This window comes from Giraffa tippelskirchi, chromosome 7 (assembly GCF_054371585.1).
Source record: "Giraffa tippelskirchi isolate mGirTip1 chromosome 7, T2T-mGirTip1v1.2.pri, whole genome shotgun sequence".
In the NCBI taxonomy this organism is placed as follows: domain Eukaryota; kingdom Metazoa; phylum Chordata; class Mammalia; order Artiodactyla; family Giraffidae; genus Giraffa; species Giraffa tippelskirchi.
Genome location: NC_137281.1, coordinates 82,374,406 through 82,401,855, shown reverse-complemented (window position 1 = coordinate 82,401,855; position 27,450 = coordinate 82,374,406). Strand labels below are relative to the sequence as shown.

Genomic DNA, 27,450 nt, shown 5'->3' with positions numbered 1-27,450 from the left:
TCCTTTTTCTTTTATTTTAAATCATGAAATCTTTTGGCAGTCCTGTGAAGGCAAGGATAAACTCCTTCTCAGAATAAGGTTTTTAAATACTTTGAATAATATATGTAGAAATTATGAATGAAACCAACTATAATGAGACAGTTACCAAAATAAATTTTTTAAAAGTTTGATTTAAAAATACATGTTCTTTTTTGTTAACACATGAAATAACGAGATGCGGCAGGAGTTGCATGGTCACTGGAGATGTGAATTAGCGATAAGTATGAATGACATTTCAAAGTATGGACAACAACCATACATGACATGAAGAAGAAGCCATGGTTTCCATTTCGAAAAAGTCACAAGGATTGGTAATGCTACTTTGGTTTGTAACCTGCATTTATTAACAGAAGAAAATGCTAAAGCTCAGTCAGAGGTTAGTAAAAACAAAGGTGTCCCATTTTTTTGCCCATCTGCATTCCTGAATGAGGTGAGGCATGCTCTCATAGGGCTTCCCTGGTGGTTCAGCTGGTAAAGAATCCGCCTGCAATGAGGGAGACCTGGGTTGGGAAGATCTCCTGGAGAAGGGAAAGGCTACCCACTCCACTATTCTGGCCTGGAGAATTCCATGGACTGTATAGTCCATGGGGTCTCAGACAGTCAGACACGACTGAGCGACTTTCACTTTCACGCTTTCACAGCTTTGTGAGGAGGGGACTGAAAAAGTCACGGAGAAAAAGCGGGCGGCAAAACAGTGTAATCCCTTATATGCAAAACCATAATCCCTTATATGCAGAATTATCTCTATATCTGATTATTCACGGAGATACATCAAGATCTGGAAAGCTATTCACCAAATGATTGACAATGGTTTTCCTTGGGTAGAATTATTTGAGGGATTTTAATTTTCTTTGGCACATATTTCTATATTGTCTGAATTTTCCAGGAGCGTATCTGTTCTTTATGAAACAGCAAAAAAAGAAAAAAAAAGGGAAATTAAAAAAAGGAAGAAAATAATCCACCCTCTCTAACCCACACCCCCACCCCATTGTACATCCAGGCCACCGCTCATGTGATTCCAGGGCAGGTGTTGTACAGCTTCTCATGGGGAACTCTAGCCTTGGGTCTGTGCTCTGAGCTGTGGGAGCTGGGCCAGGGGTGGGGCCTGGGCTGGGGTGGGAGGCATCCTGAATGGAGCTACGGCTTTTCATGGAGGAGGGTCAGAGAACCCCAGCAACGAGAAACCTTTACCTCTCATGAAGCCAAGCAAGGGTCTCGCTGCAATAGACCATACAAGGCCTCCTCCGTCAGAAGCACTTCTTGAGGGACTTCCCTGGTGGTCCACAGCATTCCGTGTTCCCAATGCAGGGGCCTGGGTTCAGTCCCTGGTCAGGGAGCTATCCCATGTGCCACAGCTAAGAGTTCCCATCCCACAACTATGATCCAATACAACCAAACAGATAAATAAAAATAATTTTTTTTTTTTTAAAGCGGCACTTGACATGGGAAGGCCAATCCCTGGCCTGGCCTGGAGGTCAGAGGTCCAGGTTGTGGCCCCACCAACAGCCCAGGACCAGAAGGCAGGCACGCAGGCACATGCATGGGTGCGGGTCAGAGGACAGCTGGGTGAAGAGAGGGTCAGCTGAGTAGTCCTGTGGGTGCTGGGCACCCAGAGGATGGAAGTGGTCAGGGATAGAGGATAGATTCTGTTCCCTTGGGCCTCCCCAGGTCTCATGCCCACATGGAGTGGGGAAGCCTGGCTTCCTGTCACAGCCCTCTGGAAATGCCCTGGTGCCCCTTCATCTCAGCCACTACTCCTTTGCTTAAGACCCTTGCAGGCTCCCAACTGCCTGCGCCATTCCACTTTTCACCCTGGATTCGAAGACCTTCCTGACCCCACACTAGCTCTTATCGATTTTGCCAGCCACTTTGGTCCCTTCTCTGACCTCCTCTTCCTTCCCCTCACCTCTGCTTCCTTCCTCCCTACTCCACCTGACCCTCATCCCAAACTACATCAGACCCTTCTATGTTTGCAGGTTTCATGCTTCCCCTTCTGCCTCCACCCCCATGCCCTTCCCTATCTAGTAAACTCTTATAAACCTTTCAAGGTTCTGCTGAAATGCCACCCTGCCCACTTCCCCCACCAAGTCAGGCCCTCTCCCGTGGACCCTCACAGAAGCCGGTATAGCTCCGATCACCCCATTTAGTCAGCATCTGCACATCTGCCCCCGCGTTCCAGAGGGAGATCCAGGAGGCCGAATTTGTGTCTCGGGTCTTGTTTGCCTCTGTGCTCCTGGTTCACAGCCTTGCTTGGCACATGGCAAGGGCTCAGTAATACCCCCTGAGGGCCTGTGGAGTTGGTGCAGGCCTACCTTTCTGCTCAGGAGCACTGCTGATGGTGAAGGGGTGCCACTCGTAGCGTGCGATGCTGGGGATGTTCAGATACAAGTAGTCACCAGGTCTGTAGTGGAAAAGAGGGGGCCTCTTGATGAGGAGATGAGTGACCTGGGGAGAGAAAAAGACCAGGGTCATCCGTGCAGACCCAGAGCTGCCAGGGATCCCAGGACCACAGGCTGGCCCATCTTCTTCCACCATCACCCAAGCCAGCCTGACATGAGACCTTTTGGGTCTCTGAGTGGGGGCTCACCCTACAGCACATCTGCCAATGGGTGGTAGGTGGCAATCGGAGAAGGGGAGGCAGGCTGTGTCTGAAATGGGGCTCATGGTGTAATCCCACTTCCTCTGGTGTAAATACTGCTTCCTAGTGGCCCTCCTCCTCTGTGAAGCCCCCTGACTGCTCCAGCCCCTTTTCTGGAACTGCTATGGCATTTGGCTGGCATTCCATGCAGGAACAGGCATTTCCCCCAGGATACAACAGCCTCCTGGAGAGTAACTTTGGTTTACTGAGCACTTACAGGTGCCAGAGCTGTGTGCTACCTCTAGTCCCTACAACAACTCCCTGTGACGAATGTCAATCTTTCTCCACTTTACGGAGGAGAGGCTGAGTTAGAGAGGTTAAATGACTTGCTCAAGAGCACCAGCTAAAAACCATGGGATCTGAATCCAACCACTCTGTCTGATGCCAGGGCCTATACACAAACTTCAATCTCTTATACAGCTTCCGTGTCCTCACTTTCAAGTTGCCCAGAGTCAAGCCCCCCCAAAGCTGCCTGCCCTTTTTCCAAAAATGGCCCCAATTACTCAGACACCTGCAAGGCAGCCTAGACTCCTCCCCCCACATCCCCATTCCAACCCCAAACGCAGCCAGCTACCTTTTGAGTCTTTCTGTGATATGCCCCCTCCCCACCCTGGTCAGGGTCAAGGCTCTCATGAGCTCTCCTCTGCATATGTGCAACAGCCTCCCCAGTGGTCCTCTCTAAGCCATCTTCCACAGAGCAACTAAAGAAATCCAGCTGGAGTATAAACCAGCTCAATACCACCATCCTTTCCCCACCCTGCTCAGGGGTTCCCGTGGTCTGCAGAGTGAGGCCACTCACCGTTAGGCCCTGCCCACCCCTCCAGCTTCTCCTGGCACCTTGGCTCCAAATTACTTGTAGTCCCTTCAGTACAGTATGCCCTTTCATTACTCTCTGCCTTTGCCCATGCTGTTCTTTTTCCCAGCAATACCTTTCCCTGTCTTGTCTATCCAACAAACTTCTATTCATGTCTCAAAACCCTGATATGGCAGCTCTCCTCTCATTCTGAAGCTTCTCTGATCTCTCAAAGAGTTTAACGCCCACTGAGATTTTCCTCTCTTGCCAACACAGCCCTGCACTGATGAAAGGCTGACTCTCCTACTATCATGTGTCTATGGAGAGTAGAAGAGTGCCTCCATTTTCTCTGCATCTCTGTCACCAAGCACAGGGCCTGCCACCTTGCAGACATGAAATATATACTTCGTGAAGGTGTTCTATGCACACCTGGCCTTTAGTAGTACCCTGCTTACCCGCCATTCCCTTTCCAGAAGTGTCACTCTTGCAGGGCTGGACCAAGTCTTGCACTTGCTTGTCTCCTCCACTGTGCTCCCTATTTCCTGGGGGTGGAGGTCTAACAGAGTACCCAGCTGCTGCACCCCACCACCTGGGACACCTCTTGGCTCCTCAGGCCCCCTTTGTACCTTGGAAGGGAGGAGATTGACTTCCACGATGTGCAGGGCCGCCATGCGGGATGCTGCCAGGCCGATGGTTTTCTCCAGGAAGAACAATGTGCCGGGGACGAGCAGCCACTTCCAGAAGTTGGGCCCGTGCAGAATGAGCAGGAGCCACATGGGGAGGTAGGACAGGTGGGTCCAGTAGAACACCTGTGGGGGGTGGGGGAGTAAAGATGTCAAGGCATGGGGGTGGAACAGAGCCAAGGGTCAGGGTCCTCCTCAAAGCCAGGACTGTGCTCAGAGCCTTGGCCATACACACCCTCTCCTGGGAACAGGCTTGGGTAGGAGATTGGGGGTGGGAAGCTTTGTTGCCTCTTTGTTCTGAGGGCCTGGCTCAGAGAGCCTGTAAGTGAAGATTCCTGGTGCCAGTGACAAACACCTGGAACATCTGCCTGGGCATGTTCTGGGCAGGGTGGACTGCCCCCTCTGATGGGCTCATCAGCATTGTCCTGACCCATGGACCCTTTCTTAGGGGGAAGGAAGGAAAGAGAGCAATGATATTCTGACAGTAGAGAAGAAAGAGCAAAGCCTTGAGTTGTAATGCCTGCTCTGCTACTAGCTGTGTGGCCTCGGCCTGGTAAGTTACTTCTATGGGTCAGATTCCTCATGGATCAAGTGAGGATGCTGATTATGACTTCAAAGGATCATTGCTGGCTCAGAGTAGGTGATTTTATATATATATATATAGATGTCTATTTCTGCTATGACCAAATCAGTCCAGGGGACACAATCTCCAAACTAGATCCTCCGGGACCTTTTATATCTCCAGGAGGCTAGAAACAGGGAAGCAAGGCTAGACCTAACACCTGTAGCGTGCCCATATGCCAGGTGTGTATAGTTATTGACTTCACCTGTATTATCTCATTTAATTTCTAAAATAACTCCAAAGGTAGAGAATCACAGCTCCGCTTTACAGATGAGGGCAGTGGAATGACCAGTAAGGAGTGGGGTGGGGATTAGAACTCTCAAGAGCTTGTTTCTTGCCCTCTCTGTGCCATCTTGAGCCTAGTTTAATCCAATTAGAGCAAGAGGATAAGCAAGCAAAAAAGGTAGAATCTTCTAGAGCAGAATATTTTCACTTGCCAGACAAATCACAGTTCAGTGGCAGAACCCAAGTCACATGTCCATAGTATGCAAACCACCTGGAACTTCCTGGGCTCTGGACTAAGTTGGAGGGGGCACAGCATGAAATGAAGGTGTGTGACTCACTTTGCTGAACAATAGAAACCAACTATACTCCAGTAAAAATTAATTTTTTTAAAAAAAGGAAGAAATGAAAGTGGAAGCCCAAGATAGGCCAGGCAATGGGGAAAGGCTGGGACACCTCGAAGTGACCACTCCTGCGGACACAAGAGCTGGAGCAGGCGGACATGAGGAGCAGCAGCAGGAGCAGAGCCACGCCGGTCGGGGAGGCCGAGCCGTGGACCCAGCCTATGCCAGGCCTTGTAGTGAGCAGGAGTTCCCAAAACCGGAAGGGGCTGGCCTCAGTCTGAGCCTGGAGCGCTGGAGACAAGCACAAGACAAGCCCGGCCCACTGCACCTTCCTGTTGGGGTTCCCACTTCTCCCCCTCCAGTTTATCCAGGACACCCTTCCCCGCCCACTGGGACACATGGGCGGGATAAATGAGTGGTTTGTGGAAAGCCCAGATCCCCACCCCACCCCAGCCCCAGGCTACTCACCAAAGTTCACCACATGGGCCACGGTGTGCACGAGGGAGAGCCCAACCACCACGTAGCCCATAAGCTGGTGGAACTGGATGCTGTGGTCCAGCGGCAGGACCTGAGCCAGCCACGTGGCCCGCAGCCACGTGAGGCAGCGCCTGAGCATCAGCACCTGGCCGAGCAAAGTGGTAGAGAGCCCACCTGGCTCGCTCTCGAACCTGGCCTCCCCTTCACAGCCGGTGTCTCCCTGCCTTCCCCTGAGATGGCTGTGCTTACTGATGGGCGGGGCTGGAGGATGGGTGGGGCCGTTGTGGGCGGGGTTGGAGGGTGGGCGGGGCCAGGGGACATCACCACCTACCCTGCCCTCAAGTCTTGCATTGCTGCCCTAGATCCACAGCTGAGGTCCCAAAGTAGGACCTCCAGAACTGGACAGGGAAGAGAAATCTTACAGAATGTCTGTTCGTATTCCTTTTATCTCAACACGTGGGAAGCACATAAGCTTTTACTAATATTTAGGCTCTGTGTGGATATGGAGTCCTTATTTAGTCATAGGTCAGACAGGCACCATGTCCCATGTAGTTCTTGAGATGTCCTGAGGGGAGACGGCACTTTTCAAGGGGCTTATGGCGAGGGGCCTCTCCCTTACTCATTTGCTTTAATCTATGCCTGTCCTATTGTGTGAATTTGTGGATTATATTAACTGTTTTTAACTTAAGTAAGCTAACTACCCCTCAGAAAGGACAAGTAGCTTAAAAAGATTCCCTATAGAGAAAATGGAGATTGAAAACAGTGTTAATAAGGCAAGAGCAAGTGACAAAAATGAGTCATGTGTCTCCCACTCCTGGTGTGAATTCTTTGTAGCCAGTTAGGAGGTTAAAAATAAAACCCACTCTACTAAGAAGCTGATAGTGTCAAAAGGAGTATTTGAACTAGAGATGTACATCTCTGATCACTGAAGATGAACCTTGACTTATAGTTATATTGTGCCTAAACCTATTGGCTAACAATAACAAGGCATGCATATAATGATAAGTAAGTGAGCATATACTAGGTAATCAGGAGGGGGGTTTTGTTTTTTGTTTAGTTTTGTTGTTTTATTTCATTCCAGTTGTAGAAGTGTGTTATCAAATACACTTGGAGACCTCAGGCTCTGGTCCAGAGGATCACGTTCTGGCATTCAAGGCCTCTTGAAGTATCCTCTTTCTGGCTGGAGCCCTGCACAGGAGCTGGCCCAACCTCCTCTGGGTCCACCATAGGGTTATTGTGAGGGTCAATAACCCTATGGAAAATGCTTAGCACTGTGACTGGTACATAGCAAGCACACAAAAATGCCAGCTGTATTATCTACCTGCTGTGTGACAACAGACGACTCACTGCCCCTCTCTGAGCCTTAGTCCCCACCACTGAGTGTTGCCCCAGTTGATTTCTAAGGTGCCATCCTGCGCTGCAGCATCCTGTGCTGCTAAGGTGCCAATGCAGGTGTCCACGTGTGGGTCATTTAGTCTAAGAGGAGCCTACATCAGTCCCCCTGCCCACTTCCCTGTGTTGTGCCCACGGAACCCTACCGCAATGAAGCTGCAGTCAAAGTTGAGGCATTGGCCGCAACCCTTGGCCACCATGATGCTGGCTCCAAAGGCCCGGTAGGCACTAGCTGCCAGGGCAAACAGCAGCACGTGGAGGCCCACGAAGACGGCCAGGCAAAGCGCATGGCTGCGGTGGTTGTGCCAGTAGGCAGAGGTCAGCAGGCGAGGTTGGCACCGGTGTTGCTGGGGAGCTGGAGGCGTAAGCCAGTGAGCAGCACTGTAAGAGAGGACTCCACTCAGAGGGACGCAGCGCGGCAGGGACCACTGGAGTGGGAACCTGGAGACGCACTCCCTCTGCAGCCACTAACTCTTGGGAGCCTCGGGGCAAACAGGCCGGCTTCCTTTTACATCAGGAAAGGGAGGTCAAGTGACTTGCTTACAGTAACACAGCTAGGTAAAACTGGGATCAATCTCCTGTCTGTCTGATACCACACCCACAACTTTTTTTTTTTTTTACTACCTTGAGTGGGGAGACAATCATAAAGGATGGAAGAATCTGAGAAATTTTTGAAGTTAATACACAGAAAGAATGAAGTACAAAAGTGGCACTGTTCAGAACTTGGAGTCAGACAAACTTAGGTCTGTTGTTACACCCTTTTGATATTATTTTCTCCACAGCGCCTATCAAATTTGTACTTGTCTAGTTTATGTATTTGTTTATTGGTATAAATTACCTGTCTCTCAGCCTGGAATGCAGCCCCAGCAGAGCTCTGCCATTACTGAGAACAAGGCTTGGTACAGAGTAGCTGCTCGAAGAAGTTGAATAAATAACTGTCTTTGCTAATTATTTATGTGCTCCTAGGCGTGTTACTGGAGAAGGAAATGGCAACCCACTCCAGTATTCTTGCCTGGAGAATCCCAGGGGCAGAAGAGCCTGGTGGGCTGCCGTCTGTGGGGTCACACAGAGTCAGACACGACTGAGGCGACTTAGCAGCAGCAGCCGCAGCAGGCGTGTTACTTCAGGTGAAATAATTTTAATGTCTTTTTGTTACTTTAGTCTTTGTGTAACTTCAATTTCCTTTTCCACGCTATGCAATGATACACTTGTAAAAATGCCCAACACATAGTTGGTGCTTAATATTGAGTTGATTCTTAAGGAACCCTGTAGAAAATGCACGCATGACAACAGCTGCCCTGCAGAGTGCAGGAGCCCTTTGGCCCCAAGAGAAAGCGGGCAGAGGAGCTAAACTGGGCCAGGGAGGGAACCCGAGGGGCTGGGCTGGGAGGGGCCGTCCAGGGCGGGGCAGGGGCAGGCCGAGGGATCCTGCTTGTGCTCAGGCCACACTTCGCACCTGCGGTCTAATCCCGGCACGGGCTCTGCCCCTGTACCAGACAGGGCGGTACCTGATGGTCAGGTTCTCCATGACCTCGGGGAAGCGCTGCAACTCGTCTCGGAGCTCCTCGAAGGTGATGGTGCCGCTGCAGTCCTTGTCGGCCGATTCGAACAGTGCCAGCGTTAGCTGGTCCAGCTTCTCCTTGGGCAGCGAGATGGCGCTCTCGTACAGGCACGACTGCAGCACGGTGCGCAGCTCGTCAGCGTCGATGGAGCCGCTGCCTGTTTCAGGTGAAGATGAAGCCTAGGGGGGACCTGCACCCACCCCCCTCCCGCCTCACTCTGTACTTGCAAACTACCCTCGCCTTGCGCAGCCATTGCATCGTGGGGTTAACTTCCTGTTCGTTCAGGTTTCTGCCAACCTGATGTCTTTAGGAGTAAAGACCAGGCAATCAAAGGACATATGGCACCTCCAGCTCACAAACCTTCCATGGCTCCCTACTTCCAGGCTCAACAGAGGCAAACACCTTCCCAAGCATGGAGAATCTTTGGCCTCAGTGCATGCTTTCCTCTAGAATCTGCAGGCTCCTCTCTAAGTACCACTCAACTTCCAAGACCATCTGCCCAGAAGATACACTTGCTTACTTAATCTATAAGGAGCTATGTGCCCAGAGCCCCAATTATTCAGAGGCAAATTGTGTATGAGGTGGTGGTGAAAAGGTTTCCCTTTGTTCCCCAACTTGTAGCAGATTCTGCTCATCCATCCATGTTGTCCTGAGAGGCCACAGCTGGTCCCTCAAGTCCAGCGTTATGACTTTATGTGAACATGAGTGGCTAAGAGTGATGTGAAAAGGAAGCCAAAAGTACAGTTGACCCTCAGCATAGATGGGTTCCTCATCTCCAAATTCGATCACAGTTGATTGAATCTGTGGATGCATGAACCCACAGGTATCAAGGGTCGACTGTATGTCTACATTTTATATAAAGGACTTGAGCATCCATGGGTTTGGGTATCCACAGGGATCCTGGAACTAACTGGAGAAACAACTATATCAACTGAGATGGGATCCGAGGCATTTTTTTTTTTTCTGTATATATTTTAATTCTTTAAAAGTAGTAGGACATTTGATTAGAAATTTCTTGACTTGTTTTGGATATAGACACACATGAGGTAGCAATATGCTTCTGCCCCTTACTGTGTGATGGTGGGCTATAAGTCCTTTAGAGTCTTGTGACTTTGCTCATCTCTAAAATGGGGCTAATTATTCCTCCCTTTCAGTATTGGGTCAAGGATAATAGATAATTATAAAGCAGAAAGGACTGATGGCTGAAACTGAAGCTCCAGTATTTTGGTCATCTGATGCGAACAGCCAACTCATTGGAAAATCCCCGATGCTGGGAAAGATTGAGAGCAGAAGGAGAAGAGGGGGTCAGAGCACGAGATGGCTGGATGGCATCACCAATGTAATGGACATGAACTTAGGCAAACTTCAGGAGATGGTAAGGGACAGGGAGGACTGGCATGTTGCAGTCCATGGGGTCACAAAGAGTTGGACACAACTGGGTGACTGAAGAGCAACAACAATGTTATATTTGGAAGAAAGCAGCTACATATAAATGAAAGTCTTATTGGCACTGTGATCGATACTTGAGCCCAAGTCAAAGCCTGTAATCACAGTACGATGCAGAGTCTAACATACCACTCTCCAGTCACACCTCCTGTCCTTCAGTTTAGGCAAGAGCCTAAGGCAAGAGCCATGAAGGCAAGAGCCATCATGAACCATACTTTAAAGAAAACCTTAGTAAAGCTCTGCCAAGAAACACGTGAACCCTGGACCAACTTGTTTCCTACCACACTCCTCAGGGTCCATGTAGCCCCCAGGAGTAGTCTGAGATTTAGCCCATTTGAAATGACCTCTGGAGGCCTTTTCTTACTACTGACGAATTCTAAGGGATGAGGGTGTGAACCAGGCCCTGAGATATATTATTAATCTTGGACACATTCAGAAGGTGATCCATGACTATGCCCAAAAGGCACTTCAAGCTCCCACTAAAAATGCAAAGGAAGGAGCAGTTCCTTCACAAATAAATCCAGGGACCAGGTTCTTAAAACCTGGAAAGAGGGAGCTCCCCAACCCCAAGACCAACTATTGCACAGGATGGGTTGAAGCCTTCCCTATCTGATCCAAAAAGGTTATGGATGTCTGTAAGTCTCTTTTAAAAGAAATAACTCCTTGATTTGGACTTCCAAAGTCCTTCCAAAGTGATAACAGGCCCTTTTTCATAGCCAAAATCACACAGAAGCTAGAAACCCCATAGGCCAGAGGGCCATGCCCAGGAGCACAACAGCAGCTGCTTTGAGCTTTCCCAGATGCAAATCCAGCCCTATGACTCCCCTCAATGCTCTTCAATGGCTCCCCACTTACTCATTGTATTGAGACTCCAAACCATGACCTCTGGGGCCTGCCCAGTCTGGCTTCACCAACCACCCCAGTCTCTCACTGGGTGCCTTTTTCCCACTCAGACTCCCTTCCTTTGATGATTCTGGGCCTTCAGAGATTCTTTAAGTCACAAAGTTGCCAACGATGTAAAAACCAGGATGATTATTGCAGTGTCATTTACGATGCCAAAATAAGGAGGGAGAACAATGGAATTCTCCATTTTGGAAATGGTGTTTGAATAAATAAACAACAACTGACCCCTATAAAGGACTGTCCTGAGCTAGGCATTGTTTTGAGTTTTCATAACTAATTTAATCCTATCAATGTCACAAGTATGTACTATTATGATGATCATTATTTTCATGGGATACGTGGGGAAATTAAAGCATGGGAAAGTTAAGCAATTTGTCCAGGGTCAACAACTGAGATTTGAACCTGGGTAACTTGGTCTTAGAGTCAGAGATCTTAACTACTAGGCTGTGCTTCATGTAATCATAGGGTCAAAGTCACACAGTGGCATATAATACAGTCACTACAAATGATGCTATAACTCCACCGAGTTTCCCCTTCACACCTATTAGATAGCTTTTATCAAAAAAACAAAAACAAAAAAACAGAAAATAAGTATAAGTATTGGAGAAATTGGAACTTTTATGCACTGCTGGTGTGAATGTAAAATGGTACAACCACTGTGGAAAAGAATATGGCAGTTCCTCAAAAAAATAAAAAAAGAATTGTCCTGTGATCCAGTGATTCCACTTTTGGGTACATGCCCAAAAGAACCGAAAGCAGGGTCTTGAAGAGATATTTGTACTCCCATATTTATAGCAGCATTATTCACAATAGCCAAAAGATAGAAGCAACCCAAGTGTCCACTGACAAATGAATGGATAAACAAAATGTAGTATATACATACAACGGATCATATTCAGTCTTAAAAAAAATAATGAAAGCTTGTCACATGGTACAACATGGGTGAACCTTGAGAACATTATGCTAAGTTAAATAAACCAGTTACAAAAGGACAACTATTATACAATTTCACTTATATAAGGTAGCTAGAGTAGTCAAATTCTTGGAGAACAGGGGAGTAGGGAGTTATTGTTTAGTTAGTACAGTGTCGGTCTGGTAAAATGAACAAGTTCTGCAGACAGATGGTGGCGATGGTTGCACAACAATGTGAATTTACTTAATGCTTCTGAACTATACACTTAAAAATTATTAAAGTGATAAATTTAATATTATGAGTATTTTACTATAATAAAAATGATGTTGTAAAGCAATACAGTCTTATATGAACAATTGTTTATGTTGTTGAGTGAAAAAAGGCAGTGTATATAGTATTATAATCCCATTTTGTTTTTTAAAAAATGTGTGGTTAATGTGTATATGTGATCAGTTATAAGGCAGTACAGAAAAATGCAATGGGTGATTTTTGCTTTCTTTTTTAAATCATTCTATATTGTCTAAAATGTTCATAGTGGGCTATTTCTATTATTAAAAAGCAACAAACCAATTTCTTTTTTCAAACATGGAAAATAACAAAGGAAAGTTCTGGCTTCTCGTGAGTTGAATCAAGGGCATTTGTCTGCCTGCTGGTGTCCCACCTTCTCCCCCAACGAAAGGGAGATGAGGACCAGAGACTGGGCGGGGAACCCACAGAGAGAAAGAGAGAGGAAGCTGTCAGCCTCACCTGGAGACATTAGCCCAGTGCTGGGTAGTCACTGAGATGAGCCCATTCCCTTTGTCCCTCCCTCTGAGTCCTCCTCCCATCCCACAAAGGATGCTTACCGTCGACGTCATACACCTGGAAGAGGAATTTGAGTTTGTCCATGGGGCTGCCGTGGATGAGCAGGGTCAGTGCCTCCTGCAGCTCCTGAAGTGTGATGGTGCCACTTCCATCCGAGTCAAACAGGACAAAGAATCTCTCAGCAAAGAAAGACTGTGGCCAGAAGAGGACGGCAGATGGGTACAAATGTGGCCATGGAGCCTGGGCTTTGAATTCATTCACTGTGTGTGTGTGTGTGTGTGTGTGTGTGTGTGTGTACATGCCATGGGGTGGTGGGATGATTCAGGGAGGACTCAGGTGACTGAAAATAGCCTGTGATCTGCCCAATGAAGCCACACCAGGGGACAGTGTCCATGGCCCGTCCTGTCAGCTGAGAACAACTTTGGGCTCTGGTAGGAGAACTGTTCAGATCCCTGTAGCAAGGATAGGCTTGTGTCTGGGTCCTGGGCTCCCTTCTGGCTCTCGGGCCTGGTAATTTGCATAGGCTCTCTGTCTCCATAACCCACCACTTTCATCAGCCTTGCAGTCCAGACCTCCGGTGGCCCCTTACTCAATGTGGGAAAAAGGTCAGATTGAGTGTCCTGCTGCAGGCTCCTCCCAGGTCCTGTCTTTTTCCCCTTAGGGTGACCTTGAGTGACAGTAAAGCCAGGAAGGATTTATAAAGAAGGTGCCACTTGAATACCAGTGTCTTTGCCTTGTTGTTTGGGCTGCCTGTAGCCTACAATTAGGCGTTCTTAATGTAGAGTTCTTCATAGCACTTGTTCTCAGTTGCTGCTGCACGTACTCCATTCATTCATTCAAGAATCATATCTGTACAAGCCCCTGCTTGCCAGGCAGGCCTTGTGTTAGATACTGGAAACACAGAAATCAAGCAGACAGGCTGGGTCAGTGTCACAGGTATGCCAGGCCGAGATCCGCTCCTTGAGGCAGGGAGAAGAGCCTGAGGGCTTTAGTGTATGATCTAAGTTCACAAGCATGGGTTCACGAGCATGAGGTCCACTTTGGGCAGTCAGCCCTGCCTTGGCCTCACTCTTTTTCACCCAGGTCCCCTTAGTGAAGTCGCTCAGTCGTATCTGGCTCTTTGCAACCCCATGGACTGTAGCCTACCAGGCTCCTCCATTTAGTAATGCCTTTATCACTCTCCCAATATCATTCTACCACCCTGAATGGCCTTCATCTTGAGATATCCTACAGCCCCTATTAGGCAGAAGGCCTTATTTCCCTTCCCCATATTGACTATGAAAGGAGACAGTGTTTAGAGTTCAAAGCAGTGCCCCTGGTACCAGCAAGTGAGGGGCCCTCCCATCCAAACAGGGACATTCAAATGCTCCTTGTCTCACTCCCATCAAGGATACAGGCCACCACAAGAGGCCAGCCCAGAGGACACCTGTGGAGAGGTTGGCATTTGCAGGCTCACTCCTCCCCCCTCTCTGCTAATGTCTCCACTTTTTGTCAGGCATGCAGGCTGTTATGGGGATGGGCAAAGGATCTGTTACACCAAGAGAGAGGACTGGGGATGGTGTGGCAGTACAAACAGGTCTTTAATGGATACAAACCATGGAAAAATTTGGTTTTATGGCAGGAAACTTAAGTCTTGGCATCACCTCTGCCCATGAGACTGGCGATAAATATAAGGTCAATAATATTTCTTAAGATTTGATAAGCTACTGATTTCCAACTTCATGTGTTGTTTGGAAGATCCCAGGAGGCCATGGCTACCACCATGGATGGAAAGGCCCCAGTAGCAGAGACAGAAATATCCTCTGGCCCTGCTAAGAAGTAGAGCCTCAAGCCCAGAGGAATCTGAGAAGCAACTTTACCCTCCTTGTGAGGTACGGTGTCCTGCAAATCAGATTGCTCCTCCTCTACAAAATATGAGCATGGGGTCCCCACTTCTGGAGCAGACACTTGCCTCTTTCACCTCCAGGGCTCTTTTGAAGTCTTGCAGGTTGATTTCCCCATCTTCTCCTGCAATGGTCTTAAACTGGTGCGTCACCCACTGAAGCCACTTGGCGTCCTCCTCGGCACTCATCATGCTGGGAGACAAAGGAGACGGGTGTGTGGGTTTGGGGTGTCCAAGGGCTCAGGAGGCCTCACAGTGGCCCCAGGACCTCTGTCTTCCTCCAGCTGGGGTCTCGGGCTTCCCATGTGGTTGAACTAGCTTCAGGGTGGGAGCAGTGCTTCCGCACAGCTGCTTCTTGATGTCTTTAAGTCTCTTCCTTCCATCTGGGCATTGGCTGACCCAGGCTTAAGTCTCTTTAGGCTCTCGGATGACAGGACCCCAGTGAACTGGACCTCAGACTGTAGGCTTAAGTTCAGAGAATGGCTCACTCCAAGGGTGTTATTACCATGGTGACAGTGCCATCCCACCTCACATTTACCCGGCTCTTTACCGTGTTCCAAATCCTTCCCACTCACGCTTTTGCTTTGGTCCTTGTTACTGAATGTAAAATACTCAACTGCTCTGAGCTTCCTTCCTCCCTAAGACAACTTACAGGGAGGAAACAGGCTCAGAGCACTTCAGTTATTTAGCAGAATTTATTCAGCAGGTCAACTCCAAGGCCAGTGCTCTTCCCATCACACCCAAGAACCTCCACCCTCTGCCTGAACATTTCAAGTATAAGCCATGCGAGGGCTGAGACCAAGGGCTTGACTCTCCAGGTCCAGGATGTATCAGCAATGTCACAAGGGCATCGGCCATCTTAAACCCTCACAGATGGGCTAGCTACGCTGTGATCCAAACAGAGATTAACACTTTCTGTGGCATCAGAACCCAGCAATCCAAACCTGTCAATGATGAGTCAATGAGTGAGAATTTATATCATCTTATTCTCTAAATTTCCTTTGTGAGAATGGCTATGGTCTATATCCCATGAGTTTAATATAACTTTAGATAATTTAGCTACAATCAATCCTCATTATCTGCAGATTCCATATATGGAAATTAGCCTATTCGCTAAAATTTATTTGTAACCCCCAAATCAATACTTGCGGCATTTCTGAGGTCACTGTGAACGCGGGTGAAGTGGGAGCGCATTTGAGTCACTTGATGTGCATGCTTCCTGTTGAGGTCAACACAAGCAACAATCTGCCTACTTGTCTCAGCTCTCAGACTATAAACAAATGGCTTTCCTAGGATCTATTTAGTGTTGTGTTTCACATTTTTGCACTCTTCATTGGTGATTTTGCTCTTTAAAATGGCCCCCAGGAGTAATACAAAGTACTGTCTAGTGTTCCTAAGCACAAAAGGCTGTGATCTGCCTTATGCAGAAATTACATTGTTAGATAAGCTCTGTTCAGACACGAGTTCTAGCGCTGTTGACCATAAGGTCTATGTTAACGAATCAACAATTTCTGCTTTTAAAGGAGTCTTTAAACAGAAACACACATAAAACAAAATTATGTATTGATCCTTATATGAAAACTTTGTGCCCATCAGCTGGTAGGAACCAAATCCTGTATTTATTTTCCCTAGGAATAAAGGTACAGAATTTCCTCATTCGGGGTTTGTGGTGACTTTACCAAATACAACTACCACAAAAAATGAGAATTAATTGTATATATAAATAAGATTAAAAATAAATGTGTTAAAGTGAAATGAGTCAGAGAAAGACAAATATTTTATGATATCATTTATACGTGGAATGTAAAAACTAAAACATACTATGAACATAATGGAAAAGAAACAGATCCACAGATATAGAGAACAAACTAGTGTTTACCCATAGGGAGAGGACAGGTGGAGAGGAAAGATAGAGATAAGAGGTTAAGAGGTACAAACTACTATGTATAAAATAAGCTACAAGGATATATTGTACAGCACAGGGAATGTAGCCAATATTTTATAACTATAAATGGAGTATAACCTTTAGAAAAAATGAAATAAATGGGCTAACTTTCACTTAAGAAACTAGAAAAAGAATAAAACACACAAATACACGAATAGAAGGATAGACTCAAGTATAAAATCTGAAATTAAGAAACTAGAAAACTAAAAAAAAAAGGTCAAAATGGTAAACTGATTTTGGTTACAGCAATGGTTTTACAGATGCATGCATATGTCAATACTCATCAAATTGTTCATTTTAATAATTGTACATCAATTATGCCTCAGTATTGTGAAAAAAGGGCTTCCCTGGTGGCTCAGATGGTAAAGAATCTGCCTACAATGCAGGTGAACCGGGTTTGATCTTTGGGTTAGCAAGATCCCCTAAAGAAGGGAACAGCTGCCCACTCCAGTATTCTTGCCTGGAGAATCCCATGAACAGAGGAGCCTGGAAGGTTACAGTCCATGGAGTCACAGTTGGACATGACTGAGCGACTAAGCATGCATTCACATAGTGAAAAAAACAAGTCAGTTCTGTGAAAATACTAAGTAAAAAAGCATGATTAGAGAAAGTGAAAAAATAAAATATTAATATTGAGAAAGGCAATATTGAGAAAACGGCTACAGAAATATGAGTATTGTGTGCAAGTGATTGGTGAACATAGAGAAATGAATTAATTTCAAGAAGTAACAATCTGAACAGACCAATAATCATTTAAATAGTTAGTAAGGGGGTTAAATGTCAACATTGAAAATAATGTCAGGCCCAGCTTGTTTTCACAGTTGAGCTTTCTCTAATCTTCACAAAATAAGTCCAATGTCAAACCGTCTCAGATTGTAGAAAATGACGGTAAGATCCCTAGTTTATTTTACAAAGCTATCATTACCCAATCCCACTGAAGACAGCATGCAAAAAGAGAAAATTCTAGACACATTTCACTTACAGATATGCAAAACTCTAAAATATAACCTAGTTAAATCCTAAAGTTTACTTAAAAAATTAGAGACTTCCCTGGTGGTCCAGTGGTTAAGACTCCAAGCTTCCACTACAGGGGGTGAGAGTTCGATCCCTGATCGAGGAACTAAGATCTCACATGCCACATGGCATGGGCAGATAGTAAAAATCAATTATCATCATCATCAGGAAGGACTTATTTTAGTAATATAAGTGTGGTTCACTTCTAAGAAGTCTATCAACAGCCCTCTGCAGCCCAATAGGGCAGTCTCCTAAGAGCATGATTCCCAGACCCTGGTAAGTGCTTGTCAGAAACTGCAGAAACTGGTGAAATGCCCATTCTGACTCCCCAGATTCATGGCGGGGCCCAGGAATCTGCATATTCACCAACTTTGGAGCGGGGCCCAGGAATCTGCATATGTAGGCAGCACCCTGAATGTCTGTGACCCACACAGCGTGGTCCAGGCTCACACCTGGAGAAGCATGGCCCTGAGGGTTAAACAGCCTCACCTACTACTTTTCTTGGGATCCCATCGGAAGACATTCCACAAATTAGAGAGAATTCTGGGAAACAGGCTGCACACAAGTGCTAACCCAGGGAGCATGGGGGCAGGGTATCAAATGTTAACCTCCCTTGTCTCAGAAATATTAGTGTGCCTGGCCTACAGGATAAGAAAGGAAACTCTGCAAAGGGGATGGAGAAGAGACAACTGGTGGGAAGTGAAGAGTGAGGGAGGGTGGGGAAAAGGAGGCAGTCCTCGACAAGAAACCGGGAATCTGCAGGTTTCAGAGCTCAAGGGGAACCTGGTACTGACGAGAGGCCAGAACTGTCCTCAGGAGACCAGGTTCTTAGGTCCACTGGCCCCAGTGTGTGATAGTTTCCTCATCTGTGTGTTCATGTGTGCTAAGTCACTTCAGTTGTGTCCAACCCTTGGCAAACCCATGGACTGTAGCCCACCAGGCTCCTCTGTTCATGGAGTTCTCCAGGCAAGAATACTGGAGTAGGCTGCCATTTCCTTCTCCAGGGGATCTTCCCACCCCAGGAATCGAACCCATGTCTCTTACGTCTTCTGCATTGGCAGGTGGGTTTGTTTTTTATCACTAGTGCCACCTGGGAAGCCCTCTTCATCTGTAAATGTGACAGTCAATCCTTCAACCAAGGGTTACCACAGGGACCCAATGAGATTCTGTTTCAAAAGTGAAACTGGTAAACACTGCACAAATGTTAGGTATGGTTATTAGTCTGGTTATTAGACTTGGACAATTCCTTATTTTATAGTTGAGAAAACAGGTCCAGAAAGGGCGAGTGACTTGCTCAAGATTGTATAGCTTGCTAGTAACCAGACAAGAGCATGCCCTAACACTTTGTGGACCCCCAAAATAATAAGCACTCCTGCCTTTCCCTTGTCCCTGGCATGGAAAGTGAGACAAATGAGCCACTCACCCTCTGAAGCCTTCAGGGTCTGTCCAGGCTGTGCCTCCTGGAGCGTTCATCTTCTTCTCTGTCTTTTAGACCACAGGTCCCAGAAAGGCTGCTGTCCGTACAGCAGCCTGCGTCCTGCAGCCCACAGTTTATCTCTCCCCAGCTACTCTTCCTGCCTTTCCTAAAAAGCTTCTCACACCCACAGCTGCTCAGTGAGCCATGTGCTGGCTGGTGGCCAGCTGTGTCAGAGAAATTTTAACAAGGAAGCCTGGTGCAGAGTGGGGCAAGACTTTTCCTGGGAATGATGTTGACTATGTTCCATCTAGTCCAGTACCTTCCAATTTCCCTCCCTCAAGGAGACTGGGCAGGTAGGAGAACTAGAAATGCACCATGAAAAAAAGTGCTCCATGAGACTTCATGGCCCACAGTCCCATCAGTTACCAACAAAAATGCTGAGGACTTCACACACAGTGCCTGATTGAATACGTAAACCAGCCCTGCTTGGGGGTGTTAGAATCATCACTCTGCAGACATGGAAAGTGAAGCTCAGAGAAGTGAAGCAACATGTCCAGGCGGCTCGGCAGGAATTCAATCTGGAGATTGCATTTAACCACGTGGGGAGTGCAACTCGGACCCAGTGTCCTGTGTAAAAATAAGTTGGAACAGTCATCCGTAAGGGGTTTCTGTCCCAGGGGCCTGGGGGAAATTGGTGGTCTGCAAGCTCTGTTTGTTAAAACACAGAAAGAAATTGTGCAGTCATTTAGATAAGGCCACCCCATAATTAAAATTCCAAGTGCTTTTCACTTTTTCTCCTACCTGGTAAGATGTCAGCTCAGGCTGATACTCCTAGACATCTGTTGCACATTAGGACCTCCTATTGGTTATTTTAGGTGTTCCTGGTTCATTTCCAAAATGGGGGAAATAATTATTGTTTTGTTTTAAAGAAGTTTCTCCAATTGTTTGGCCCCTGGTGGGATATTTAAAGGGCTCCTTGAGAGACAGTCATGGTACTTGAACCTGAAATGCTCCCTCAAATCCCTCTGCTGTCACCCACATGCTCCTCTGCTCACAGGCTCAGCAGTTCTCATTTGATTAAGTCCCAAGGGAATATGAGTTCCGTGGAACTTATCTGGTGACCTTGGCAAGTGCTTCCCTTCCAATGTGGCAAGAGATCAAATCTATTGGGTCCAAATGGTTTAAGACAGAGTATCAGAAAGGACAAAGAGCATCTGTTTTTCCTTCAGGGGGAAATGTCCAGGTTTTATGATGTGATGACAACAATATAGGAGTTCAGTCTTTTGGTTTTAGTTTATTAGATTTGATTTGCTTCTTTTAAACTCAGGACTGGAAAGACTTCAGGGTCATAGAATTCACTCAATTTAAAAAAATAATTTTTACTGAAATATTTGAGCTGTTTTGTTATTCAGTTGCTCAGTTGTGACCCTGTGGCCTGCAGCACGCCAGGCTTCCCTGTTCCTCACCATCTCCCTGAGTTTGCTCAAACTTATGTCCATTGAGTCGGTGATGCCATCCAACTATCTCGTCCTCTGTCATCCCCTTCTCCTGCCTTCAGTCTTTCCCAGCATCAGAGTCTCTTCCAATAAGTTGGCTCTTCACATCAGGTGGCCAAAGTATTGGAGCTTCAGCTTCAGCATCAGTCCTTCCAATGAATATTCAGGATTGATTTCCTTTAGGATTGACTGGCTTCATCTCCCTGCTGTCCAAGGGACTTTCAAGAGTCTTCTCCAATACCACAGTTCAAAAGCATCTATTCTTCAGTGCTCAGCCTTCTTTATGGCCCAACTCTCACACCCATATATGACTACTGGAAAAACCATAGCTTTGACTATATAGACCTTTGTTTGCAAAGTAATATCTCTGCTTTTTAATATACTATCTAGGTTTGTCATTTCTTTTCTTCCAAGGTGCAAGCGTCTTTTAATTTCAAGGCTGCAGTCACCATCTGCAGTAATTTTGGAGCCCTTAAAATCTGTCACTGTTTCCATTGTTTCCTCATCTATTTGCCATGAAGTGATGGGACTGGATGCCATGACCTTCATTTTTTGAATGTTGAGTTTTAAGCCAACTTTTTCACTCTCCTCTTTCACCTTCGTCAAGAAGCTCTTCACTTTCTGCCATAAAGGTGGTGTCATCTGCATATCTGAGGTTATTGATATTTCTCTCAGCAATCTTGACTCTAGCTTGTGCTTCATCTGGCCCAGTACATTTCACATCATGTACTCTGCATATAGGTTAAATAAGCAGGATGACAATATACAGCCTTGATGTACTCCCTTTCCAACTGGAACTAGTCCTTTGTTCCACGTCCAGTTCTAACTTGCATACAGGTTTTGCAGGAGGCAGGTAAGATGGTTTGGTATTCCCATCTCTTTCAGAATTTTTCACAGTTTGTTCTAATCTCAGCTGGAATTCCATCACCTCCACTAGCTTTGTTCATAGTGATGCTTCCTAAAGCACACTTTACTTCACATTCCAGGATGTCTGGCTCTAAGTGAGTGATCACACCATCATTGTTATTTGGATCATTAAGATCTTCTTTGTATAGTTCTTCTGTGTATTCTTGCCACCTCTTCTTAATATCTTCTGCTTCTGTTAGATCCATTCAGCTTCTGTCCTTTCTTGTACCTATCTTTGCATGAAATGTTCCCTTTTTATCTCTAAATTTCTTGAAGAGATCTCTAGTCTTTCCCATTCTATTGTTTTCCTCTATTTCTTGGCATTGTTTACTTAAAAAAGGCTTTCTTATCTCTCCTTGCTATCCTCTGGAACTCTGCATTCAGATGGGCATATCATTCCATTTCTCCTTTGCCTTTCACTTCTCTTCTTTCCTCAGCTATTTGTAAGACAACCGTTTTGCCTTCTTGCATTTCTTTTTCTTGGCGATTTTTTTTTTATTAATTTATTTTAGTTGGAGGCTAATTACTTTACAATACTGTAGTGGTTTTTGCCATACGTTGATATGAATCAGCCACGGGTTTACATGTGTTCCCCATCCTGAACCCCCCTCCCACCTCCCTCCCCATCCCATCCCTCTGGGTCATCCCATTGCACCAGCCCTGAGCACTTGTCTCATGCATCGAACCTGGACTGGCGTTCTGTTTCACATATGATAATACACATGTTTCAATGTTGTTCTCTCAGATCATCCCACCCTCACCTTCTCCCACAGAGTCCAAAATACTGTTCTATGCATCTGCGTCTCTTTTTCTGTCTCGCATATAGGGTTATTGTTACCATCTTTCTAAATTCCATATATATGTGTTAGTATACTGTATTGGTGTTTTTCTTTCTGGCTTACTTCACTCTGTATAATGGGCTCTAGTTTCATCCACCTCATTAGAACTGATTCAAATGTATTCTTTTTAATGGCTGAGTAATATTCCATTGTGTATATGTACCACAGCTTCCTTGCCCATACGTCTGCTGATGGACATCTAGGTCGCTTCCATGTCCTGGCTATTATAAACAGTGCTGCGATGAACATTGGGGTACACGTGTCTCTTTCAATTCTGGTTTCCTCGGTGTGTATGCCCAGCAGTGGGATTGCTGGGTCGTATGGCAGTTCTATTTCCAGTTTTTAAAGGAATCTCCACACTGTTCTCCATAATGGCTGTACTAGTTTGCATTCCCACCAATAGCGTAAGAGGGTTCCCTTTTCTCCACACCCTGTCCAGCATTTATTGCTTGTAGACTTTTTGACAGCAGCCATTCTGACTGGTGTGAAATGGTACTTCACTGTGCTTTTGATTTGCATTTGTCTAATAATGAGTGACGTTGAGCATCTTTTCATGTGTTTGTTAGCCATCTGTATGTCTTCTTTGGAGAAGTATCTGTTTAGTTCTTTGGCCCATTTTTTGACTGGGTCGTTTATTTTTCTGGAATTGAGCTGCAGGAGTTGCTTGTATATTTTTGAGGTTAATTCTTTGTCCATTGCTTCGTTTGCTATTAATTTTCTCCCATTCTGAAGGCTGTCTTTTCACCTTGCTTATAGTTTCCTTTGTTGTGCAAAAGCTTTTAAGTTTAATTAGGTCCCATTTGCTTATTTTTGCTTCTATTTCCAATATTCTGGGAGGTGGGTCGTAGAGGATCCTGCTGTGATTTATGTCGGAGAGTGTTTTGCCTATGTTTTCCTCTAGGAGTTTTATAGTTTCTGGTCTTACATTTAGATCTTTAATCCATTTTGAGTTTATTTTGGTGTATGGTGTTAGAAAGTGTTCTAGTTTCATTCTTTTACAAGTGGTTGACCAGTTTTCCCAGCACCACTTATTAAAGAGATTGTCTTTTCTCCATTGTATATTCTTGCCTCCTTTGTCGAAGATAAGGTGTCCATAGGTGCGTGGATTTATCTCTGGGCTTTCTATTTTGTTCCACTGATCTATATTTCTGTCTTTGTGCCAGTACCATACTGTCTTGATGACTGTGGCTTTGTAGTAGAGCCTGAAGTCAGGCAGGTTGATTCCTCCAGTTCCATTCTTCTTTCTCAAGATTGCTTTGGCTATTCGAGGATTTTTGTATTTCCATACAAATTGTGACATTATTTGTTCTAGTCCTGTGAAAAATACCGTTGGTAGCTTGATAGGGATTGCATTGAATCTATAGATAGCTTTGGGTAATATACTCATTTTCACTATATTGATTCTTCCTATCCATGAACACGGTGTATTTCTCCATCTATTTGTGTCCTCTTTGATTTCTTTCATCAGTGTTTGATAGTTTTCTATATATAGGTCTTTTGTTTCTTTAGGTAGATTTATTCCTAAGTATTTTATTATTTTCATTGCAATGGTGAATGGTATTGTTTCCTTAATTTCTCTTTCTGTTTTCTCATTGTTAGTGTATAGGAATGGAAGGGATTTCTGTGTGTTAATTTTATATCCTGCAAATTTACTATATTCATTGATTAGCTCTAGTAATTTTCTGGTAGAGTCTTAAGGGTTTTCTATGTAGAGGATCATGTCATATGCAAACAGTGAGAGTTTTACTTCTTCTTTTCCTATCTGGATTCCTTCTAGTTCTTTTTCTGCTCCGATTGCTGTGGCCAAAACTTCCAAAACTATGTTGAATAGTAGTGGTGAGAGTGGGCACCCTTGCCTTGTTCTTGACATTAGGGGAAATGCTTTCAATATTTCACCATTGAGGATAATGTTTGCTGTGGGTTTGTCATATATAGCTTTTATTATGTTGAGGTATGTTCCTTCTATTCCTGCTTTCTAGAGAGTTTTTATCATAAATGGATGTTGAATTTTGTCAAAGGCTTTTTCTGCATCTATTGAGATAATCATATGGCTTTTATCTTTCAGTTTGTAAATGTGCTGTATTACATTGATTGATTTGTGGATATTAAAGAATCCTTGCCTTCCTGGGATAAAGCCCACTTGGTCATGATGTATGATCTTTTTCATATGTTGTTGGATTCTGTTTGCTAGAATTTTGTTAAGGATTTTTGCATCTATGTTCATCAGTGATATTGGCCTGTAGTTTTCTTTTTTTGTGGCATCTTTGTCAGGTTTTGGTATTAGGGTGATGGTGGCCTCATAGAATGAGTTTGGAAGTTTACCTTCCTCTGCAATTTTCTGGAAGAGTTTGAGTAAGATAGGTGTTAGCTCTTCTCTAAATTTTTGGTTGAATTCAGCTGTGAATCCATCTGGTCCTGGGCTTTTGTTTGCTGGAAGATTTCTGATTACAGTTTCGATTTCCGTGCTTGTGATGGGTCTGTTAAGATCTTCTATTTCTTCCTGGTTCAGTTTTGGAAAGTTATACTTTTCTAAGAATTTGTCCATTTCTTCCAAATTGTCCACTTTATTGGCATATAGCTGCTGGTAGTAGTCTCTTATGATCCTTTGTTATTCTGTGTTGTCTGTTATGATCTCTCCCTTTTCATTTCTAATTTTTTTGACTTGATTCTTCTCCCTTTGTTTCTTGATGAGTCTGGCTAATGGTTTGCCAATTTTATTTATCTTCTCAAAAAACCAGCTTTTAGCTTTGTTGATTTTTGCTATGGTCTCTTTTGTTTCTTTTGCATTTATTTCTGTCCTAATTTTTAAGATTTCTTTCCTTCTACTAACCCTGGGGTTCTTCATTTCTTCCTTTTCTAGTTGCTTTAGGTGTACAGTTAGGTTATTTATTTGACTTTTTTCTTGTTTCTTGAGGTAAGCCTGTATTGCTCTGAACCTTCCCCTTAGCACTGCTTTTACAGTGTCCCATAGGTTTGGGGGTGTTGTGTTTTCATTTTCGTTCATTTCTATGCATATTTTGACTTCTTTTTTGATTTCTTCTATGATGTGTTGGTTATTCAGAAGCGTGTTGTTTAGGCTCCATATGTTGGAATTTTTAATAGTTTTTTCCCCTGTAATTGAGATCTAATCTTACTGCATTGTGGTCAGAGAAGATGATTGGAATGATTTCAATTTTTTTTAATTTACCAAGACTAGATTTATGGCCCAGGATGTGATCTGTCCTGGAGAAGGTTCCGTACGCACTTGAGAAAAAGGTGAAATTCATTATTTTGGGGTGAAATGTCCTATAGATATCAATTAGGTTTAGCTGATCCATTGTATCATTTAAAGTTTGTGTTTCCTTGTTAATTTTCTGTTTAGTTGATCCATCCATAGGTGTGAGTGGGTTATTAAAGTCTCCCACAATTATTGTGTTACTGTTAATTTCCTCTTTCATACTTGTTAGCATTTGCCTTACATATTGCAGTGCTCCTATGTTGGGTGCATATATAATTGTTATATCTTCTTCTTGGATTGATCCTTTGATCATTATGTAGTGTCCTTCTTTGTCTCTTTTCACAGCCTTTATTTTAAAGTCTATTTTATCTGATATGAGTATTGTGACTCCTGCTTTCTTTTGGTCTCCGTTTGTGTGAAATATTTTTTTCCAGCCCTTCACTTTTCAGTCTGTATGTGTCTCTTGTTTTCGTGTGGGTCTCTTGTAGACAGCATATATAGGGGTCTTGTTTTTGTTTTCATTCAGCCAGTCTTTGTCTTTTGGTTGGGGCATTCAACCCATTTACATTTAAGGTAATTATTGATAAGTATGGCCCTGTTGCTATTTACTTCGTTGTTTTGGGTTTGAGTTTATACACCCTTTCTGTGTTTCCTGTCTAGAGAAGATCCTTTAGCATTTGTTGAAGAGCTGGTTTGGTGGTGCTGAATTCTCTCAGCTTTTGCTTGTCTGTAAAGCTTTTGAATTCTCCTTCATATCTGAATGAGATCCTTGCTGGGTACAGTAATCTGGGTTGTAGGTTATTCTCTTTCATTACTTTAAGTATGTCCTGCCATTCCCTTCTAGCCTGAAGAGTTTCTATTGAAAGATCAGCTGTTATCCTTATGGGGATCCCCTTGTGTGTTATTTGTTGTTTTTCCCTTGCTGCTTTTAATATTTGTTCTTTGTGTTTGATCTTTGTTAATTTGATTAATATGTGTCTTGGGGTATTTTGCCTTGGGTTTATCCTGTTTGGGACTCGCTGGGTTTCTTGGACTTCTGTGACTATTTCCTTCCCCATTTTAGGGAAATTTTCAACTATTATCTCCTCGAGTATTTTCTCATGGCCTTTCTTTTTGTCTTCTTCTTCTGGGACTCCTATGATTCAAATGTTGGGGCACTTGACATTGCCCCAGAGGTCTCTGAGGTTGTCCTCATTTCTTTTAATTCTTTTTTCCTCTCTGCTTCATTTATTTCCACCATTCTATCTTCCACCTCACTTATCCTATCTTCTGCTTCAGTTATTCTACTGTTGGTTCCCTCCAGAGTGCTTTTGATCTCAGTTATTGCATTATTCATTATTGATTGGCTCTTTTTTATTTCATCTAGATCCTTGTTAAACATTTCTTGTATCCTCTCAATCCTTGTCTCCAGGCTATTTATCTGTAACTCCATTTTGTTTTCAAGATTTTGGATCATTTTTATTATCATTATTCTGAATTCTTTTTCAGGTAGACTCCCTATCTCCTTCTCTTTTGTTTGGTTTGGTGGGCATTTATCCTGTTCCTTTACCTGCTGAGTATTTCTCTGCCTTTTCATCTTGTTTAGATTGCTGTGTATGGGGTGGTCTTTCTGTACTCTGGCAGTTTGTGGTTCCTCTTTATTGTGGAGGTTCCTCCCTGTGGGTGGGGTTGGACGATTGGCTTGTCAAGGTTTCCTGGTTAGGGAAGCTTGAGTCGGTGTTCTGGTGGGTGGAGCTGGATTTCTTCTCTCTGGAGTGCAATGGAGTGTCCAGTAGTGGGTTTTGAGATGTCTGTGGGTTTGGTGTGACTTTGGGCAGCCTGTATATTGATGCTCAGGGCTATGTTCCTGCGTTGCTGGAGAATTTGCACGGTATATCTTGTTCTGGAACTTATTGG

The 27,450-nt window shown here is 44.7% G+C and overlaps 1 protein-coding gene across 3 annotated transcripts in view; it reads right to left on the bottom strand.

Moving 5' to 3' along the window:
- NOX5 (NADPH oxidase 5) overlaps positions 1–27,450 on the bottom strand; it is a 77,183-nt gene that overhangs the window by 23,105 nt on the left and 26,628 nt on the right. For 2 of the 3 annotated variants that reach the window (XM_081511915.1, XM_081511914.1), the window contains 8 exons: positions 19,103–19,723; positions 12,880–13,030; positions 8,719–8,929; positions 7,357–7,591; positions 5,810–5,963; positions 5,454–5,632; positions 4,097–4,279; positions 2,352–2,484 (listed from right to left, as the gene is read on the bottom strand). In XM_081511915.1, coding sequence (XP_081368041.1) covers positions 2,352–2,484; positions 4,097–4,279; positions 5,454–5,632; positions 5,810–5,963; positions 7,357–7,591; positions 8,719–8,929; positions 12,880–12,922 — 1,138 coding nt within the window. In that variant the 5' untranslated portion in view covers positions 12,923–13,030; positions 19,103–19,723. Of the gene's footprint in view, positions 1–2,351; positions 2,485–4,096; positions 4,280–5,453; positions 5,633–5,809; positions 5,964–7,356; positions 7,592–8,718; positions 8,930–12,879; positions 13,031–14,789; positions 14,914–19,102; positions 19,724–27,450 lie in introns of those variants that run through there. The other variant, XM_081511913.1, reaches the window with a different exon arrangement.